The 20,296-nt window shown below is 55.5% G+C and overlaps 1 protein-coding gene across 1 annotated transcript; it reads left to right on the top strand.

Moving 5' to 3' along the window:
* On the top strand, positions 1-20,225 carry ABCC10 (ATP binding cassette subfamily C member 10). Its single transcript, XM_029242923.1, has 22 exons — positions 1-150; positions 397-568; positions 3,237-4,455; positions 5,598-5,825; positions 6,466-6,622; positions 6,851-6,960; positions 9,227-9,306; positions 9,934-10,105; positions 11,480-11,578; positions 11,993-12,182; positions 12,907-12,984; positions 13,140-13,334; positions 13,747-13,900; positions 14,095-14,284; positions 15,988-16,331; positions 16,642-16,811; positions 17,313-17,473; positions 17,759-18,012; positions 18,941-19,086; positions 19,183-19,280; positions 19,531-19,643; positions 19,969-20,225. The coding sequence occupies exons 2-22, from the start codon at positions 408-410 to the stop codon at positions 20,087-20,089; spliced, it is 4,440 nt and encodes a 1,479-aa protein (XP_029098756.1). The 5' UTR covers positions 1-150; positions 397-407; the 3' UTR covers positions 20,090-20,225.
* The last annotated feature ends 71 nt before the right edge of the window (positions 20,226-20,296 follow it).

The following is a 20,296-nucleotide window of genomic DNA, read 5'->3' as shown; positions in this document are numbered from 1 at the left end:
TCGGGATCCGGTGGAAAAACAGCTTCTTCAGGTGATAGGTTCCAGATCTCTGGGGGCGGGGACGCAGGGAGTGGGAAAAGCGGAGCCCGGCTAGGTGACCAGTCCAGAAAGCCGCCTGCTCCTGGGAGCCAAACCAACTCTACCGCTGAGGTAACGCCAGAACGGGCGGTGTCTGGTTTCGGGGCGGCAGCAAGGGAAGGTCCCGCTTTGTGGGCGGGGTTGAAGGCGGGGAGGTCCGGCAGGGGACGCGCTGTCACTCTGCTCCATCCCCGCTTCCTGGTCAGCGTCCCGCCCCCTCTGGTGCCCGCTCCCTGCCTGCGCCTAGTACTTGGGAACGCGGATTCCTCTCTCTCTGGGAGGGTCCTTCCCTTCCTCCACCCTCTGCTTTCCTCTCAGGTGAGGCCTCCATGGAGCGGTTCCTGGCCCAGTTGTGCGGCACCAGCGCGTTGCAGCCGCTTCCTGTGTGGGAGGGGGACACCACCGGCCACTGCTTCACCCAGCTGGTGCTCAGCGCCCTGCCCCACGCGCTCCTCGCTGTGCTCAGTGCCTGCCACTGGGGCAACCCGAGGTGGGTAGAGACGGGTGCAAGAGATCTGTCCTTGTGTTCTTGCAGACCTCACTCGAAACCCACATCTCCGCGGAAGTGTAACCGAAATAGTGAGATCTCTGGAGTAGGGGGCAAAAGTAGAATAAAATGTGGGCATGACCACTCTGCGGCATTGTGGCTGTTTGGGGCAAGTTACCTGGCTTCCCTGAGCCTCATAACATCGTTGGGAGATTTAACTTAGATAATGCATTTAAGCATATAGAGCAGTGCTTGGCACATTTTTAAAGGCCTGATGCATGGTAGAAATCATCACTTTTGTAGATTTTAAGATGCGCAAACACAGTTGTCATGAATTGGAGGCAAAAGCGGGTGAGCAGTGTTTTTAAGCCAAAAAGGTTAACGTGTGATGAAGATGTTGGACCAGTTTCTCACCACTTCCACCTAGGAAACCTCAGTGTTTCTAGGCTAAGAAAAGCATATGTACTCGTTGGAGAGGAAGCAGTCGGTAGAAGAGAAGAGCAAAATCAGAACCTATTCCTTCCTGAATTTGGGGCTATAAGGTGTAGGTGCTAAACTCACCTAGATTTTGTACTTAGTTCCTGCATGTCTAGATATGGCTAAAGTTAATCTCACTCTGGCTACTGGTAAGGCAGGAGGAATGTCTGGTCTGTCTTTGGGAGTCCCTAGTCCAATGGACAGACTGTGTCCTTACCTAAGATGAGTTAGAGGATGATGAATCCCTTCCTTGTGTAGGAGAGGCTTCAGAATTGCTTGGTCTGGGAGGAATCCTGATTTGTCTCTTATGCAGAGACAAAAGTCTGGAGAGAGTTAGTCAGCACAGAGTGACACTGACTAACTCAGAAGGATTATCTGTGCTCAGAGGAGTATCTTTTAAAAGTTGGCCTAGGGCTTCCCTGGTGGCGCAGTGGTTGAGAGTCCGCCTGCCGATGCAGGGGACACGGGTTCGTGCCCCGGTCCGGGAAGATCCCACATGCCGCGGAGCGGCTGGGCCCGTGAGCCGTGGCCGCTGAGCCAGCGCACCCAGAGCCTGTGCTCCGCAACGGGAGAGACCACAGCAATGAGAGGCCCGAGTACCGAAAAAAAAAAAAAAAGTTGGCCTAGTCCTTTGGGAACTCACAGTGTAAGGAGAAGGCAAGAAAGACCAACATGTAATCCACAGAAATTGTGGTTATCTCACTTCATTTAACAGATTTTTGCAAGTTGCTGAAAAGGTTTAGAGAGATCCAGAATCTCAGACAGGAAAGGACCTCAGAAGGCTTTGGGTCCAGACTCCTCACTGCTTACTGTGCTGATGAGGTAAATGAGATGCAGAGAAGGAAAGAGTCTTGCCTGAGTTCATAAAACTGGTTAATGGCCAGCTTGGAGCCAGTGTACCAGCCTCCAAGGGCTCACAATGTTCTTCTGTCCCCACATCTTAGAAAAAAGAATTATTAAAGGTTGACTTTTATCTGAATATAAACCCCTCCATATAACTGTGATCACTGAATTTTTTAAAAGAAACCCAAAACATTTTAACCTACAATTAAAATTTTCAGTAACCCAACCCTACCAACAACAAAGGGAATGCAGATTTATATGTTTTTATATGAACCTCTTCTTATATGAACCTTCAAGGTGTTCTGATATGTGCTGTTGCAGGTGTGTTTTCCTGCACTTGAGTTTTTAAATAATTAATTAATTAATTATTGGGTCTTCATTGCTGCGCACAGGCTTTCTCTAATTGCGGCGAGCGGGGTCTACTCTTTGTTGTGGTGCGCGGGCTTCTCATTGCAGTGGCTTCTCTTGTCGCGGAGCACAGGCTCTAGGCACGCGGGCTTCAGTAGTTGTGGCACGCGGACTCAGTAGTTGTGGCTCGCGGGCTCTAGAACACAGGCTCAGTAGTTGTGGTGCACGGGCTTAGTTGCTCCACAGCATGTGGGATCTTCCCAGAGCAGGGCTCGAACCCGTGTCCCCTGCATGGGCAGGTGGGTTCTTAACCACTGCCGCACCAGGGAAGCCCCCCTGTACTTGATTTTTAATGCAGGCAGATAACCCTTTTGTTTATTAAAAACGTTTTTTGCAAGCCAAGATGATACAAACAAAACTGAAAAGAGGTTTTTCTTCAGCTAATGGAGTCACAAAAATGATCCACACCATCTTCTACAGCCATTGGAGAAACAGAGAGTAGAATATTCTGAGGCTTCAGAAAATTTAGGCTATGGTGTTAGTGTATAGAAGCTGTATGTAAGTCAAATTTTTATCCATCTAATAGTGCTTCGGATGAATTTAAGGGTTATTTTATGTAGATACTTTTGTAAAAATGAAAACTCATCTCTTAGTTGTTATCTGTAAGAAAATTCAGATTTTTGGGGTTTTTTTTGTTTGTTCTTTGGTGTTTTTTGTAATTAGGGTCTTCATGTTCCATACAACATTAACTCAGAATTTTTTATTTCTGTGGCAAAAGAATGACGAGAAATGGTATAGGTAGATGAGAAAAATGGGTTAGGTTAATCCAGGAAGATTTCCTGGGAGAAAAGACCCTGAGTTCCAGAGTAAAATGGGATGGAAATAAGGTATACAGGCAGGAAAGTGAGTTGATTCCCTCTAGGTAAGTGAGTTACTGGAGGTATGTCTGGGCCCTGAGTCAGCCACGATATGCCTCCTTTTCTCTTTTCCCCCTTGTCCCCAGGAATCCAGGTTACATCCCGCGCTGCAGTCCTGGCTGGCGGGTCCGACTTGCATCCTCCTTCCTGCTCTCCATTTTTCCACTGCTAGACCTCTTTCCAGTCGTTTTGCCACCAGGGGCAGGCCCAGGGCCCATAGGGCTAGAGGTGCTGGCCGGGGGCATGGCAACTGTGGCCTGGATCAGCCACAGCCTGGCCCTGTGGGTGTTGGCTCACTCCCCTCATGGCCGCTCCCGGGGGCCCTTGGCCTTGACTCTGACTGCCTTCCTGCCAGCCCCAGCCCTAGTGCTGACCCTGCTATGGCACTGCCAGCGAGGCACACTTCTGCCTCCACTTCTCCCAGGGCCCCTCTCCCGCCTATGCCTTCTCATCCTGCAGCTGGCTGCACTCTTGGCCTATGGACTGGGCTGGGCAGTCCCTGGGCGGCCACAGGAACCTTGGGCCCAGGAGCCCCTTCTCTACGAGGGACAGGAACCCGAGGTAGCTGAAGATGGGGAGAGCTGGCTATCACGCTTTTCCTATGCCTGGCTGGCACCATTGCTGGCCCGTGGGGCCCGTGGAGAGCTCCGGCAGCCCCAGGACACTTGCCGCCTCCCCGACAGGCTGCACCCAACCTACCTAGCCCGTGTCTTCCAAGCACAATGGCAGGAGGGGACCCGAATGTGGAGGGCCCTGTATGGGGCCTTGGGGCAGCGCTACCTGGCACTTGGACTGCTGAAGCTGGTGGGGACCATGCTGGGATTCTCAGGACCCTTGCTACTGTCCCTACTAGTGGGCTTCCTGGAGGAGGGGCAGGAGCCACTAAGCAATGGCCTGCTCTATGCCCTGGGGCTGGCCGGTGGGGCCGTTCTGGGCGCTGTGCTGCAGAATCAGTATGGGTATGAGGTGCGGAAGGTGACACTTCAGGCACGGGGGGCTGTGCTGAACATCCTGTACCGAAAGGCTTTACAGCTGGGGCCCAGACGCCCTCCCACTGGGGAGATCCTGAACCTACTAGGCACCGACTCTGAGCGGCTGCTCAACTTTGCTGGGAGCTTCCACGAGGCCTGGGGCCTGCCCCTGCAGCTGGTCATTACCCTCTACCTGCTGCACCAGCAGGTGGATGTGGCCTTCGTGGGTGGTCTCATCCTGGCGCTGCTGCTGGTTCCCATCAACAAAGTGATTGCCACGCGAATCATGGCCAGCAGCCAGGAGATGCTACAGCACAAGGATGCGCGGGTTAAGGTGAGGGGCTGTTTGGGGTCCCTCAGTCATCCAGAGTCCCCAGGTCCTCCCGTGCACTGTGCCTGAGAGAGTGAGTGTGATCTAGAAGTTGAGAGCTCAGACTGGAGAAAGACAGACATGGGTTCACATCCCAGCTCTACCACTTACTAGTTTAATCACTTCAGACAAGTCACTTAACCTCTTTGGGACTTCGTTTCCTCATCTGTAAAACGAGGATAATAATAGCTTGCCTCATAACATAGTTGGAGGATCGTATGAGATACTGCTTGGCAAGTACCAGTCACAAAGTAAGCACTAAGTAAGTGTAGCCTGTTAGTAATATTATAGTATTAGCTCGTGCAGCCCTAAGAGCAACCCTAGGAGGTGGGAAGTAACCTGTCTGGGGCCAAATGGGATTTTAGTGTTAGAGCCAGGACCCAGTCTCCCACCTCCTCATCTCAGGCACAGAGCACCCCACAACCGCATGTGAAGAGGCCTAGGAGAACCCCAGCTACCTCTTAGGGGTGGGCTGTGGGGAAAGGAGTAGGTCTCTCTCCTACCTGGGCCAACTCTAGGTGTGAGGGTCTGGCTGAGTCGTTCTGGGTTGTGCAGTGATTGTAGTACCTTTCCAGAGGGGATGGTGGGCTTAGGGGTCCATACAGCGTAGTTGTCAACCTCTTACTGGAATAGCTCCGAGTGCTAATGGGGAGGGGGGTGTCTCTGAAAGTTGGTTATGGCATGAGGCCTTTTCCCCTACCTATGACAGCTATTGACTAGTCTCCAGGGCCACCTGGGAAGGCTCCAGTGCCTCCCTGGCTTGCAGGCTGGGGATGTTTGAATGTTAGGATTCAAGGAGTTCCTCTGGCCCTTGCCCGTCTTGCCTGGCCCTGTCCTCTGCCTGACTCTGGGCTGTGGTGTGCCCTCCTACACCTGTATACTCCTATAGGAATAGTTCCCATACCACCTGACCCCCCCACCCTTTACTCTCCACCGCTTCATCTAGGAAGGTGGGAGGATTCCAGCTCCAACCTGCCCGCAGCTGGAGCATATGGGGGCTCAGAATACCTGACATCTTGTGCCAGGAGCCTGGGGGAGACTGAGCAGAGGAGGGCACACGCGAGCAGTGTCTCCACTTTGTACTGCTCTCTTGTCCCCACCCCTAGCTCGTGACAGAGCTGCTGAGTGGCATTCGTGTCATCAAGTTCTTCGGGTGGGAGCAGGCGCTGGGGGCCCGTGTAGAGGCCTGCCGAGCTCGAGAGCTGGGGCGACTCTGGGTCATCAAGTACCTGGATGCAGCCTGTGTGTACCTGTGGGCTGCCCTGCCAGTCGTCATCTCCATCGTCATCTTCATCACCTATGTCCTCATGGGGCACCAGCTCACTGCCACCAAGGTGAGGACCAGGAGGGGAGGGGACAGCTGTAGGAATGCATGGGAGAGAAGCAGCAGCACGGAGACTGCAGTGGAGTGAGGGGTGGACTGGGGCCTTCAGTGCTGGCTGGGAAGGAGGGATGGAGGGTCCCTGGCTGCCTTATCCTTTCCCAACCAAGGAGAAATTCTCTGAAGGGAGTTTTCATCTGGGGCCTCGGATATACAACCCTTCCCTCTGCAAAGGAATTCCTTTCTTTCCTCTCCTCTTCCTGTCCTACTTCTGGTTAGGTCCCCTTATCCTCATTCTGATGGCCTTGGAGGAAAAGTTCACGATCCAGTGCAAGGTGGATCCAGTGCTGGGTATAGCCAGGTGATGTTGCTACTTGGAAATTCTGAGAAGGTCTCAGAGTGAGCTAGGTGTGTGTGCTTATCAGGGAGCAACCTGGATCCCTGGAGGAGTATATGGAATTTCTGGGATTCTTGGACTGGCCACCTCTGCCACCTCTAACCCAAGATTGTCCAGCAAACTCCTCAGTTTTGCTGCTGCCCTGTTTTCCCCTCCACAGACCTGTCTGCAGGGCCACCCATAGAGCAGGCCTTCAGATAATTCCCGAGCTTCAGGTGATGCTCCAACCCTTCCCCCCACCTTCGACCCCACTTAGGTGTTCACGGCCCTGGCACTGGTGCACATGCTTATTCTTCCCCTCAACAACTTCCCTTGGGTGATCAATGGCCTCCTGGAGGCCAAAGTGTCCCTGGACCGGATCCAGCGTTTCCTCGACCTTCCCAACCACAACCCCCAGGCCTGCTACAGCCCAGGTAATGGGAAGCTGGAGGGCAGAACCTGGCACAGGGGAGGAGGGAACTGTAGCCCCTTGGTTGCTGTACACAGATGCTGCCAAGAGGAGCCAGAGGCAGCAGAATTTAGGCAGGGCAGGTGGCCATTTCCTGGGGGAGAATCCTCAGACCAAGACTGAGGCTGAATTAGCCCTGGGCAGGTAGATTGTGGATTAGAAGCCCAAGCTGAGTGGCTTCTTCCTTGTTCAGATCCTCCGACAGAGCCATCTACAGCCTTGGAGCTACATGAAGCCCTCTTCTCCTGGGACCCAGTTGGAACCAGCCAGGACACCTTCATCAGTCATCTCGAAGTGAAGAAGGTTGGTTGGTCAGACACCCTAGCAGAATCCCCGGACTGACGAGGGACATGCAAGCTCAGTGACCGATAAACAAGGACAGAGCCAATCATAGCAAGATGGCCCAGTGGCTCTAATTACTGAGGGAAGGACCAGAGAGGTTTTGGTGAGCAGGTTCTCATTGGAGAGGAGATGATACCTTATCTCTGAATGTCAGTTTTCTAACACACAGCCACTTCAGAGCAGTCACATCTCTCCCTGGTCACCAGACCATTCACATCTACCCAGTCCAGTCCAACAATTGCATTTTTCTCTCCGTGTCCCTCAGGGGCTGTTGAGTTCAGAACAGACTTCAGAACTTATCCAGCATCTTCCCCAGGCTAGGGACCTCTGGGAGAGGCCCAGCAGCACCTGCTCAGAAGGATTTTGAAAATGGTATAGATAATCCTGTATTTAGCCTGGTGAAAAGGAATCACACCCTGTGACTCACACCCTGGCATACATCATCAAAGAAGCACTTGAAAGAACATTCCTGGCAGGACAGCAACTCCTCTTCACCGAGTCCTGAGTTTTCACTCTCCCCTGACCCGTGTCCAACCCTTTGCCCCACAGCTCAACCCAGCGTCCTCCAGTGGAGCCTGAACTGCCTCTGCCGCATTTGGCTCATGTTTCTGGCTTGGGCTGAACGTTTTGTTTTTCCTCTTAGTTCAGGCAAGACAAGGCTGGAATTTTTGAAAGGAATTTTACTAATGTGTCAGTTGGGGCTGTTTTGGATATAAGTCATAGAAACCCACTGGAGCTAGCTTAAGCCAACAAGAATTTGTAAGAAGGATATAGAGGTGAATTGCGGAATCCACAGGCAAGCACGTGGGCAGATCACAGCAGCAGCCCAGAGCCAGGCCTTGACTCGCCGAGCAGCTCCTTCCGTCTGCTTCTCTTTCTGTATCTGCCTCATTCTTCTCTCTCTGTGGACCTGCTCTCCACTGAGCAGAAGACAGGCCTGCAGAGAGCCCTTCCACTTACAGGCCACAGCCAGAAAGAGGGAGGCTTCCCAGGGAAGGGTCTCAGGTTGGTCTGGTGTCCGCTCGAAGATAGGCTAACCCTGGCTGGCAGTGTGGGACATCACAGACAGAGCTGCTAGGAGCCCCACCTGTTTCTTTTTTTTTTTTTTTTTTTTGCGGTACACGGGCCTCTCACTGTTGTGGCCTCTCCTGTTGCGGAGCACAGCTCCGGACGCGCAGGCTCAGCGGCACATGGCTCACAGGCCCAGCCGCTCTGCAGCACGTGGGATCTTCCCGGACCGGGGTACGAACCCGCGTCCCCTGCATCGGCAGGCGGACTCTCAACCGCTGCGCCACCAGGGAAGCCCCCACCTATTTCTATGGAAGGAATTTTTTTCCATTGTGTACAAAGAGATAGCTCCATGAATGTATGTTACAACTAAGCAAGGAAGGGAGCACAGAGAATTTTAAACTGCAAATCACAGAAATGGGTACCTGTACAAAACATTGTTTTTGCCCTGAGCTATTAGAAATCTAGCTGCAGGGACTTCCCAGGTGGCGCAGTAGCTAAGACTGCCTGCCAGTGCAGGGGACACGGGTTCGAGCCCTGGTCCAGGAAGATCCCACATGTGGCGGAGCAGCTAAGCCCGTGCGCCACAACTACTGAGCCTGCTCTCTACAGCCCGCGAGCCACAACTACTGAGCCTGTGAGCCACAACTACAGAAGCCCACACGCCTAGAGCCCATGCTCCGCAACAAGAGAAGACACCGCAATGAGAAGCCCGCACAGCACAACGAAGAGTAGCCCCCTCTCACCGCAACTAGAGAAGGCGCAAGCACAGCGACGAAGACCCAACGCAGCCAAAAATATATAAATAAACTTATTATAAAAAAGAAAAAAAAAAGAAATCTAGCTGCAGGTGGAGTTAGCCAGCCCAGCATCCGGGCCCCAAAGCCTGGAGTCCTTCCTTCCCCTCACCACATCCTGGGTCGCCTGCCTCAGAGCTTTCCTTGGAAGTTCTCGGGCAGTTTTCCTCCCGTGCTCTCTGGCACACTGCTGCTCTCCAAAGGCCCTTCACACAGTGAAACTGATGCTTCTCTGAGCGGAGAATAAAACACCCTACTCCTCTGGGGCCACACAGCATCTGTCACTGAGGCACAGCTCAGCCTGTGGGGTGGAGAATTCTTTCCCTCCAGGCTAACTGGGGCCTAGAGAGAAGCCTCCATGGGATGATTGCTATCCCAGGGCCTCAGGAGGGAGACCTGACACTTGTGTGGCTTCCTTGCAGGGTATGCTGGTGGGCATCGTGGGGAAGGTGGGCTGCGGGAAGAGCTCACTGCTGGCTGCCATCGCGGGAGAGCTGCACAGGTAAGCAGCTTCCAGTGCCCCGTGTCCTCAGCTCTGCCCTTCATCAGCACTTTCCTGGCCCCTGCTACATGGTGGACACCTTTTTAGAGGCCACAGGATGCCAGGATGAGCGAGACATGGTCCCTTTCTTGGGAGAGTTTTCAGTCTGTAAAGGGGAAGGAAGTGAAAGTGGGTTCTCAAAACCATCACACAGAGTGTTAGAAGTGCTGTAATAGTGAGTGAAGAAATATATGGAAACAGCCAGCATCAGCTACTCTCTCAGAAAGTGCGCTTGTGCACGGGAGGGATCCAGAGAGGAGCAGAGGTGTGAGGGAGGGCCTTCTTATTTCGCGGTGAGAATGAATGAGTGCAGGGTGGTGGCCACACTCTCTTCTGAGCACATCGACATATGACAGCTGCTTGGCTGCAGCCAAAGAGCAGTTTCTTCCCTTCCCAGTCCAGAGTGAGCCTCCAGCCTCATTAGGATCCCTCGACCTCAGTGGCTGCCGATCTAGAGAGCCATGTGACATGGAGCGGGACCCCGTGTAAAAGACAGCAATCTGGAGAGGCTTCTGAGAGGCAGGGGCTGGGCAGAAAGGGGACCAGCGGGGAGCCAGCCTCCCATGCTGCTGGCCTGGCTCTCTGCAGGCTGCGGGGGCGGGTGGCAGTGTGGAGGCTGTCCAAAGGCTTTGGCCTGGCCACCCAGGAACCCTGGATCCAGTTTGCCACCATCCGAGACAACATCCTCTTTGGGAAGATGTTTGATGCCCAGCTGTACAAGGAAGTGCTGGAAGCCTGTGCCCTCAACGATGACCTCAGCGTGAGTGCCTGGCCGCCCACTTCCCCGCGTCCCTAACACCGCAGGTCAGAGACTTGCTTCTCTGGGAGGGGGTTGCTTGTACTCAGGCATCATTTGCCCAGGACTGGCCATCAGGCTTTGATCCTCCCAGAGTGTCCAGCTTCTGCACAGGGCCTGGGGGGTGGGGTGGAGACTGGGTGTTCCACACAGCAGCCGAGGGAACCCTGCAGCCTTTGGGACTAGGGGAGGGTTTCCTATGAGGCTTAGCTCTCTGTAGGTCTGGCTAATGGTCTGATTCAAGAGGCCTTCTCCCACCTCCCACTGGAAGAGTCAAGGTTATTCTAGAGAAGTCTGGCAAGCCCATCAGACCCCCCACATCCAGAATGCTAAATTTAAGGGGGATGAGAGTCCAGCTCTCTCCCGTGACTTTCCCACCCAACCCCCATATCCCCTGCAGGATTGTCATCAGCACAACCCTGTCCAGGTAGATGTGGAACTTCCCTGGAAAGGAGGACCTTTGACTCCAACCATGGAGCACCTTATGTCCACTTATCATTTGTTTCTACATCAGGCATTTCCCAAATGTCTCCTGGGTACTGGGAGCTGTTCTGGGTACTAAGAAAAATGAATCACAAAGCTTTTCCCTCAGGGGAGCCACCATCTGGTCGACCACAGGTGCTTCCTCTGGTATGGGGACCCCTTAGCTAGGGAGACCTCTCCCAAGGCCACAGGATACCTCTTCCAAGGCTCGGGATACCTTCCTTCTCTAAAAACCTAGGAAAGTTTCACTTTGAACTTGGCCATCTTCATCCTTGCCTGTTAAAAAGGCAGGGTAGTGAGTGTGACGGAGTGGTTAAGGATCTACATTCATGTCCTGCCCTTTACTAGCTGTGGAATGACCTTGGGCATGGTACTTACTCTGAGCTTTGGTCTCATCTGTGAAAATGAAATAATGTCAACTTCATAAAGTTGCCGTGGGGGTCAGATGAGATGATGCCTGTAATGTGCTCAGCACATAGAAAGTGTTCAACAGGGGACTTCCCTGGCAGTCCAGTTGTTAAGACTCCGCGCTTCCACTGCAGGAGCCACGGGTTCGATCCCAGGTCGGGGAACTAAGATTCTGCATGCTGCGTGGCGCAGCCAGAAAAACAAAAAGAGGAAAGCTTATTAAAAATTCCTCAAGAAAAAAAAGAAGAAAAACGTGTTCAACAAATGATCTTTTTTGTTGGAGTTGTGGTTTGTCCCCTCTGGCTCACATACCCCAAAGTCAAGTCCAGTCTCCTCAAGTTCCCTGGCTCTCTGACCCCCGCCATCTCTTCCCTGCAGAGGGATAGGAAATGGGGTGGAAAGTATTGGGGGGCTCGCTGACCAACACTGCGGGGCCTGTCCTGTCAGATCCTGCCTGCTGGGGACCAGACAGAGGTGGGGGAGAAGGGTGTGACCCTCAGCGGAGGACAGCGGGCCCGGATTGCCCTTGCTCGTGCCGTGTACCAGGTAAGTTGAAGATGGGGGAGCCCGGAGCCTCAGGAGCTTCGCTGGGGAGGGGGCAGTGTGGGGATATTTTCATAGGCATCCGGTTTCTTCCCTCCCCCCCCCCCATACTCCTAAGGTGTTGGTCCCTTGGCCATCCCATCCCCCTTTTGTAGATTGAAGGCAGAATTAAAGGCTCTTTAAAAAGCATTATGTGGCTTGAGGCACTGGGACCCAGCAAAACTGAACACTGGCCCTGGGGCACTGGCCTTGCATAACTGGAGGGAAGTCCACCCTCTGGTCTCACCACCTTCTTTACTGCTGTAGCCCCAGAGTTCCTCTCAACCGTATTCCGGGATGGCCTCAAGATCACGTCCTAGGAGAGGTCTGGGTTCTGGCCAGAGGACTTGATATCCGTGATGCCCCCACCCTCCCTAGGAGAAGGAGCTCTATCTCCTCGATGACCCTCTGGCCGCCGTGGATGCGGACGTGGCCAACCACCTGCTGCACAGGTGCATCCTGGGAGTGTTGAGCCACACCACGCGGCTGCTGTGCACCCACCGCACCGAGTACCTGGAGAGGGCTGACGTGGTGCTGCTGATGGAGGCTGGGCGCCTCATCCAAGCTGGTAATGTGGGCCACCAGGGTGGGAGCCCGGCTGAGCGAGGGAGCCATCTGCTCGGGTGCGACAGATGGATTGTCAAGTGCAGACTCTGCCACCCCCTCTGTGTGTGATCTGGGCCCCGTCATACTTCTGTCTAATGGGAGACCCTCTTCTGCCTTCACAAAACTGGTGTGAGGAACAGAGAGCAGGAGGAAAAGGAGCCTTGTGGCTTTGTGACTGGGAGCTTTGGGAACTTAGAGGCCCAGGATCTCAGAGAACAGTTGGATGTCCTCGGAGAAAGGAAAGCAGTCAGGTTTAGAACAATCATTTTATTTAAAAACAAATAAACAGAAACTCTGATGGATTATTATCCAGAGGGACATGACCATTGGCACGTTCAGTGGAGAGAAACAGGAGCAGATGAGGCTCCACCAGCGGGTTAGGAGTTCCAGGAAGCATGAGGAGAAAGCCCAGCGGTAGTGAGCGGTGCCTCTGGACAGGGTTCTCACAGGTGGCCGTGACTCTCCTCCCAGGGGTGAACATTTTCTGTCTGTGCTGATCGGACACCAGACACAGAGGGATGGACTTGATGGTCCTGCTCAGGGTCTGCGGGTCCAGGGCACAGCCCTGCTAGGGTAGGTCAGGGAGGGGGTCCAAAGAGCATGGGAGGTGGATTGGCTCACATGTCTAGAAAGGCATAGAATATACCCAGGAGAGCCCCCTCCTAATCTCCCCTGCTGCCTTCCAGGGCCCCCTTCTGAGATCCTGCCATTGGTACAAGCTGCCCCCAAAACCTGGGCTGAGGATGGACAAGAGTCTGACCCAGGTACGGCCCGGGGTGAGAGGAAAGAGCCTGCTCTTCGCCGCCACACTTGTAGGGAGATGTTTCTAGGAAGCTTGCCTGCCCCTGAAAACACTAAGGTTTTCAACTGTCATCCTGTAAGCTTAATACCCCCCCGCCCACCTCTCTGATTCTCACAGTCACAGCCCAATCAGTACAGAACCCAGAGAAAACAAAGGAGGGCCTGGAGGTGGAGGAGAGCACGTCTGGCCGCCTGCTGCAGGAAGAAAGCAAGAAGGAGGGCGCCGTGGCCTTCCACGTGTACCGTGCATACTGGAGGGCCGTGGGCTGGGGCCTGGCCCTCGCCATCCTCTTCTCTCTGCTCCTCATGCAAGGTAAGAGTAAACCCTGCAGGCCTTCATCCCACCCCCAGCCCTGTCGCCTAGGTCCCCATCACATCCATCACCTTGTACTAATCACTACAAAGCCCAGACACTCAACCATGTGTGGGCGACAGCTGGGACTAGAGACATGTCCCCAGTTCTGAGGGTCCCAGGGGCCGGGAGCCGGGGGGGAGCAGGGATGCTCCGTAGCCTTCTTCTGATCTGCCCCCAAGGCTGACTCCCGTTCTGCGGATTCAAGATCACACTCTCCCCAGAGTTGAAGGGTGATGGGCCCAGGAAAGAAGTGCACACTGGGGAGGACATAAGGTGGGGATGGCTGGGGAGGAGGGTAGAAACGGGGCTGTCTGAATAGAAAGAAGAAGATGAGCTGTCTGGCAGCTTTCTCCTTCCCACCCCCACCCAGCAACCAGGAATTCGGCTGACTGGTGGCTCGCCCACTGGATCGCTCAGCTGAAGGCAGCCAAGAATAGCTCCCAGGAGGCGCCAGCTCCCACCAGCCTGGGCTCCGCAGGGCCACTGTCTGCCCAGTTGCTCTTCTTCTTCCCCGGAAGCCTCTAGTGAGTGGCTGGGGCCAGGAGCAGGCCTGGGGCTCTCAGAGTGGTTGCCAGGCAGGGAGTGAGTTGGGGGGCTGGTGTTCCAGGGCCTGTGCCTCCTGGAGGGTGGGGAGCAGTGGCGTTGGGAGGGGCCGTGGGGAAGGGACCCCTGAGTGGCCCCACTTTTGGTTACCCACAGCCCCCTCCCCACCACCCAGCACCTCAGTGTTCCCACTGCCCAAAGCTGCCCCCAATGGCTCCTCAGACATCCGCTTTTACCTCACCGTGTATGCGACCATTGCTGGCGTCAACTCCCTCTGCACCCTTCTCCGGGCAGTGCTCTTTGCAGCGGGCACCCTCCGAGCAGCCGCCACCCTGCACCGCCGCCTGCTGAGTCGAGTCCTCATGGTGAGGGGATGGGAGGGTGGGGGTGGCATGGGAGGCCCTTCCCGGTACCTGGGCTCCATCAGGGGCCTGTCCCCACTCCTGGTCCTCAGGAGAAAACAGCCCCTCACAGATGGGTGCAGCACTTGAGACCTGGAGAGACCAAGAGCAGAGCAGCTGCCTGGGTTCAAACCCAATTACTTAGGCCTATAGCTTTCTCATCTATAAAGTGGGGAGAAGAGAGTCTTCCTCAGATTTACTTCTGGCGCAGAGGACTGAATTAATCACCCCTGAGTTCATGTGAGATCCCTTTTTAATTTTATGTATTGATCCATTCCTATTTACCTGCAAACCCTGTTTTCGTTTCCTCTGCTTTCCTTGATAAGCAGCCATCCTGGGTGTGTTTAATATGTATCTTTTTGGCTTTTTGCAAAATGCCTGTGTTTTGTGTGCACATAGTTTCACAAATGACATTCCTTTTCTCACAGTTTTTACTTAGAGTCTTTCTGAGGTCCATCCCTGTTGCTGTGTGTATATATAGTCTGTTGCTTGCCCCATAGGCCATTATAAGGATTAATCAGTACATCGAAAGTGCTTGGGATATAGTACCTGGCATATACTAAGTGCCCAATTACAATTATTATTACCGATGTTGTTATTATTACGAAGCTCTTCTTTTGTCTGTTATCTTATTAGGGCCTCATTATAACCCTGTGAGGTGGGTACTATTATCCTCCTTTTACAGATGAGGAAACAGGCTCTGAGAGTGTGTGCAACCTGGGCAAGGCTAGTTCTGTGGCCGTGAACCCAGGACATGTGGGTCTTTCCCTTGCCTTTCCAGGAGCAGCTGCCCATTGTCTGCCCACATCTTCAGGCTGTGAAGGAATTAATTTCTCATAAGCTGGCTTTAGGAAATGCTTCAGCAAGCCTTTTGACCTAGTGCCCTGCCTTAAGATAGGACTGATCCCCAAGTAAAGGCAGAGAGTTGGGGGACAGGGAAGGTAGAGAAAGGGAAAGGGTCTTTGAGACCGTACCTCCCAATAGTAAGTAGTCTAAGTAGCTAGCAGTTACCAAGCACCTGCTCTGTGGCAGGCAGACCCTACTAAGCTCCTGACTGCTGTCTGTGGCTTCAGTCCTGCTGTCAGCCCCGGGAGGTACAGTTTCATTACTATCCCCCTTTTTGAGATGAGGGACAGGGGCCTTGAGGAGATGAAGCCCTCTTACGTGGGGTCTCACATCTGGTAAGTGGCAGGGCTGGAATCCAAGAAGCAGTCTGACTCCGGAGCCTGAGCGCTTGACCATGGGACAGTGTGGACTTTGACTGCCGCCCTCCCCACTCTGTCCCACCCCAGGCAATCAGGATGTTCCTCCTAACATCTAACTAAATCTCACTCATGGCCTGAAGACTCCATCTTCTGAAAAGAGATTAGCTACCTGCCCTTGAAAGGGGGGTAGGCACGCCTAGCACAGAAGTAGAGGGGTGGCCCGCCTGGCCTCTCAGGGCCCCCGCTAGCCAGAGGGATGGGAGAGACTGTCTCTTTCCCACCTGGGGTATTCTTCCTCTAAGCTCCTCCAGCCCCGCCTCAGTGCCCCCAAACTCTGGGGACACTTTACTCCTTTCCTCTTCTCTACCTTGGGCCTTTCCCCCCGTCCCACCTCCCCCGGGGGCTGCCTCCATGGCTTCTCTGCTGGCCCCTGCCCTGGCCCACCCACACCCCTCCTCCCAGGCACCGGTGACTTTCTTCGACTCCACGCCCACGGGCCGGGTCCTCAACCGCTTTTCCTCCGACGTGGCCTGTGCGGATGACAGCCTGCCCTTCATCCTCAACATCCTCCTGGCCAACGCAGCAGGCCTGCTGGGCCTCCTGGCTGTGCTGGGCTCTGGCCTGCCCTGGCTGCTGCTGCTGCTGCCGCCTTTGAGCCTCATCCACTACCGCATGCAGCGCCACTACAGGGCCTCCTCGAGGGAGCTGCGGCGCCTGGGCAGCCTCACCCTCTCTCCTCTCTACACCCACCTGGCCGACACCTTGGCGGGCCTCCCTGTGCTCCGGGCCACTGGGACCACCTACAGGTGTGTGAGGTCCGCCTCCTCCAACCAGTGCGACGGGGGTGAGGTGCTGGGGGGAGGGGGGACCCCTGAGAAGGAGGGGGTCGGGTCTCAGTCTCCTGAGAAGGGAAGGGTGGGTGAGGGCATAGGGGGAAGAGGAAAGAAACAGAAAAGGGGGAGAGTGACGCTGAGCAGACCCCTACGAGAGAGCACATTGGCTCCTCCGTACCACTGAGGTGCAGCCCGTGGGCGTGCAGGTCAGCTCCGAGGAGGAGGCATCCTACGGGCAGGGCGTCTGGGCAGGTCCGTGCAGCTGTGGTGTGGCTTCCCCCAGGTTTGAGGAGGAGAACCAGAGACTCCTGGAGCTAAACCAGAGGTGCCAGTTCGCTGCCAGCGCCACGATGCAGTGGCTGGACATTCGGCTACAGTTAATGGGGGCTGCAGTGGTCAGCGCCATCGCAGGCATTGCCCTGGTGCAGCACCAGCAGGGCCTCGCCAACCCAGGTGCCGCCCCGGGACCCTTCACTCTCACCTCAGAAGTCTGTTATTCCCAGCACCTGCCCCAGACCTCTCCCTGCACTGCCCCTACAGCCCCAAGCATTTTCACGTCCCAGCCGGGGTTCCCCGTGAGGATATGTTGTAATTCTCATCACCCGCATTTTAGAGTTGAGGAAACTGAGTCTCAAGGAGTCACTCACCCCGGTGGTCGTGGATCTGGGACTAGTCAAGTCTTCTGATCTCCGCCCCTCCCTGCTCACTCGTCCTCAGCACTTAGCAACTGGCCCTAGCCCACCTGCCTTCCACCCGTCCTCCCTCGTAGCCTTTCCACTCTGCTGCAGCCAGCCTCCTGTGGGCCTGGGCTGGCTCCTGCATCTTCTTCCGTCAGTGCCAGCTTCCTCTAAATGCCCACGGTCCACAGCTCAGGGTTCGCCCGTTCTCCCCAGCCATCCCCACACACGTCCCAGCGTCCAAGCCTCCCCCGGCGATTGTGTTCCCTTCCCCCAGGACTCGTGGGCCTGTCACTGTCCTACGCCCTGTCCCTGACGGGCCTGCTCTCCGGCTTGGTGAGCAGCTTCACACAGACAGAAGCCATGATGGTGAGCGTCGAGCGGCTGGAGGAATACTCCTGTGACCTGCCCCAGGAGCCCCAGGGCCAGCGGCTGCAGGTAGCCTGCGCCCTCACCCCAGCCTGGGTGCTGGAACCCTGAAGGATCCTCCTGACGGCCCCAGTCTCTCCCCCAGTTCCTTTCCTTGTGCCCCTCACCATTTTTTCTCTGCTCCTGTACCGTCCCCTGTGATCTCCCTGATTTTTGTGTCCATCCCCCCATCACTCCTCGTTTCCCCCACCTCTCCTCTCACGGCATCCACCCCTCATTCCTCTCCCTTCCACTCTCCTCATTCCTCCCCGTCTCACCCATCTCCCTCCCTCTCCCACCCACGGACCCCACCAGCTGGGCATTGGCTGGCTGAGCCAGGGGAGCGTGGAGTTCCAGGATGTGGTGTTGGTGTACCGACCAGGGCTGCCCAATGCCCTGGATGGGGTGACCTTCTACGTGCAGCCTGGAGAGAAGCTGGGCATCGTGGGCCGCACGGGCTCTGGCAAGTCTTCCCTGTTGTTGGTGCTCTTTCGGCTGCTAGAGCCCAGTTCTGGGCGAGTGCTGCTGGACGGCGTGGACACCAGCCAGCTGGAGCTGGCCGAGCTCAGGTCTGGGGGAGGGAGGAGAGGGGACCAGACTACTGGCACTTAGAGGAAGGCCCAGTTAGGAAGGCTTTATATAAACTCAGGGCAGACAGGGTTGATCAGGTGAGACGGAGGATGGGACAAGCAGGCGAGGATAGTGAGCTGCCAGTGCTCAGGTCGGGGTTCATAGCTGTGGTCCTAAGGTTTTCACCTTCCCAGGTTCACCTTGTACTTCCCAGCATACACCTTCCGCTCTAGACCACCAGTCACTGCCTCCTGAGTCAGAGCCTCCCAGGTGCTGTGACCTTGGGCTTGGCAGGCGGTGCTTGGAACAGCTGGAGACCTGGGCCAGTTTCCTCTGGCCACGAGGGGTCTCATCTGGAGCTAAACACCCCTCCCAACCACGTTGCCCTAGTATCATTTTTTCTGAGTTCCATGATGTGGAAAAAGGTAGGGATGCTCTGTCCTAAAGCCCATTACTGATCCCAGGCCCTGGCCCTGGCCTTCCTGCCTTCTCTTCTAACCTGTGGTGGCCATAGGTTGACCATATGGCTCCTCAGGACCCAATTTCAGGCCTGCTTCCAACCTTGAAGCATCCCCTACCCAGTCATTCCTTGGTCCCCTCTGGTCATTCTTTGCCATCCACTGCTGTCCCGTGATTGGAGTCAGTACCATACTGTTTAGCTCGTGCTTGTTCTGTTTTGCCCCTCAGTGAGATGTAAGCTCCTTAAGGGCAGAGTCCAGGCCTTTGGTTCCTTTGGTATTCCTCATAGCACTGGCACAATTCTAGGTCCATGGCTGACCAAGCGGGGAACAGGACGGGAGTTATGTTCAGGTCTTATCCCCAAGCTTTTCTGAAGGGCTGGACCTATAGCTAAAACCTGTGCTGGGAGCAGAAGTGGCCACATCTCCAGCCAAGACCCCCATGTCCTGTCCCATCCTCATCCCCCAGATCCCAGCTGGCAATCATCCCCCAGGAGCCCTTTTTGTTCAGTGGAACTGTTCGGGAAAACCTGGACCCCCGGGGTCTGTACGAGGACAGGGCCCTGTGGCAGGCCCTGGAGCAGTGCCACCTGAGTGAGGTGATCATATCTCTGGGTGAGTTCTAGGTCCTATCCTGCGTGGTGGCAGGAGTGAGCGGGGAGGGGTTGAGGGAGGCTCAGAACCCAGGGATGAAGGTGCCGCGCTTCGCAGGTGGTCTGGATGGTGAGCTGGGCGAGGGGGGCCGGAGCTTGTCTCTGGGGCAGAGGCAGCTGCTGTGTCTGGCCAGGGCTCTCCTCACAGATGCCAAGGTAAGACAGACAAGAGGAGGGGGCATTCAAGAGGGCCGGGAAGAAGGCAGGGGACGTGTGAGGGGTGGGGGGTGAAGAAGTGGACTGGGGAGAGGTCTCAAGGGACCTAGTTAGTTTTTCTTTTAGAGCTGGAGGTGGGGAGCTGTGGGCTGGCCTGCGCCAGACCAGGAGGCGGGGGCTGGGGCTTATGTAGCAGCCACGGCTGACCCTCTTCTCCCTCCTCCCTGCTCATCCTCTCCACATGGTCCAGATCTTGTGTATCGATGAGGCCACAGCAAGCGTGGACCAGAAGACAGACCAGCTGCTCCAGCAGACCATCTGTAAACGCTTTGCCAGCAAGACAGTGCTGACCATCGCCCACAGGTGTGTAGGCATCCAGAGTGAGAATCTAACCAGGGGCTAAGGTGTCATGGACCCATAGCCTCCCTTCCTTTCAGAAACCCCAGGGGTCAGGGCTCTAGAGATTCCAACCGCCATGAATCTCAGCTCCGTGTTCTCCAGGCACCAACCCCGGCCCTTTGTAGCGCATTGTCTGAGGGAGCCTGCAGCCCCTCCCCTAGCACAGAGCCAGGGGCTGAAGCCTGTGGGGCAGGCTGGTGCTGTCCAGAGGAGAAGAGGAGGGAAAGCAGGTCAGCTTTCTCTAGGGCGTTGTCCTCCATCCCCACGCTGACCACCCTCTCCCACGCAGGCTCAACACGATCCTGAACTCAGACCGGGTGCTGGTGCTGCAAGCCGGGAGGGTGGCGGAGCTGGACTCCCCCGCCGTCCTGCGCAGCCAGCCCCACTCGCTGTTCCAGCAGCTGCTGTAGAGCAGCCGGCAGGGAGCCCGCTCCTCTCCCTGAGGGCCCCGAGTCCCCGCGCCACAGGGCCTTCCTCTGTCCTACCCACTGCTGCCTGGCACAGGGGGGCCTGCCGCCTGTTTACACCCTTCTGTGGCTCTACCTCTCTCTCACCTCCGCAGAGGGGAAAAGGGTACCCTGGGTTCCTCTTTACAAACCACTCCTTCTCGGGGGCAG

This window comes from Monodon monoceros, unplaced genomic scaffold (genome assembly GCF_005190385.1).
Source record: "Monodon monoceros isolate NGI ecotype Baffin Bay Population unplaced genomic scaffold, NGI_Narwhal_1 Super_Scaffold_3, whole genome shotgun sequence".
Lineage (NCBI taxonomy): Eukaryota > Metazoa > Chordata > Mammalia > Artiodactyla > Monodontidae > Monodon > Monodon monoceros.
This window is presented reverse-complemented; position numbering and strand designations above follow the sequence as displayed.

Excerpts from the sequence above, each read along its gene's own strand:
- ABCC10 (XM_029242923.1), top strand. The coding sequence starts at position 408 with ATGGAGCGGTTCCTGGCCCAGTTGTGCGGCACCAGCGCGTTGCAGCCG. Across the intron at positions 5,826-6,465 it reads ACCAGCTCACTGCCACCAAG|GTGTTCACGGCCCTGGCACT; the intron begins GTGAGGACCAGG and ends GACCCCACTTAG. Across the intron at positions 16,812-17,312 it reads GCAGGGCCTCGCCAACCCAG|GACTCGTGGGCCTGTCACTG; the intron begins GTGCCGCCCCGG and ends CCCTTCCCCCAG.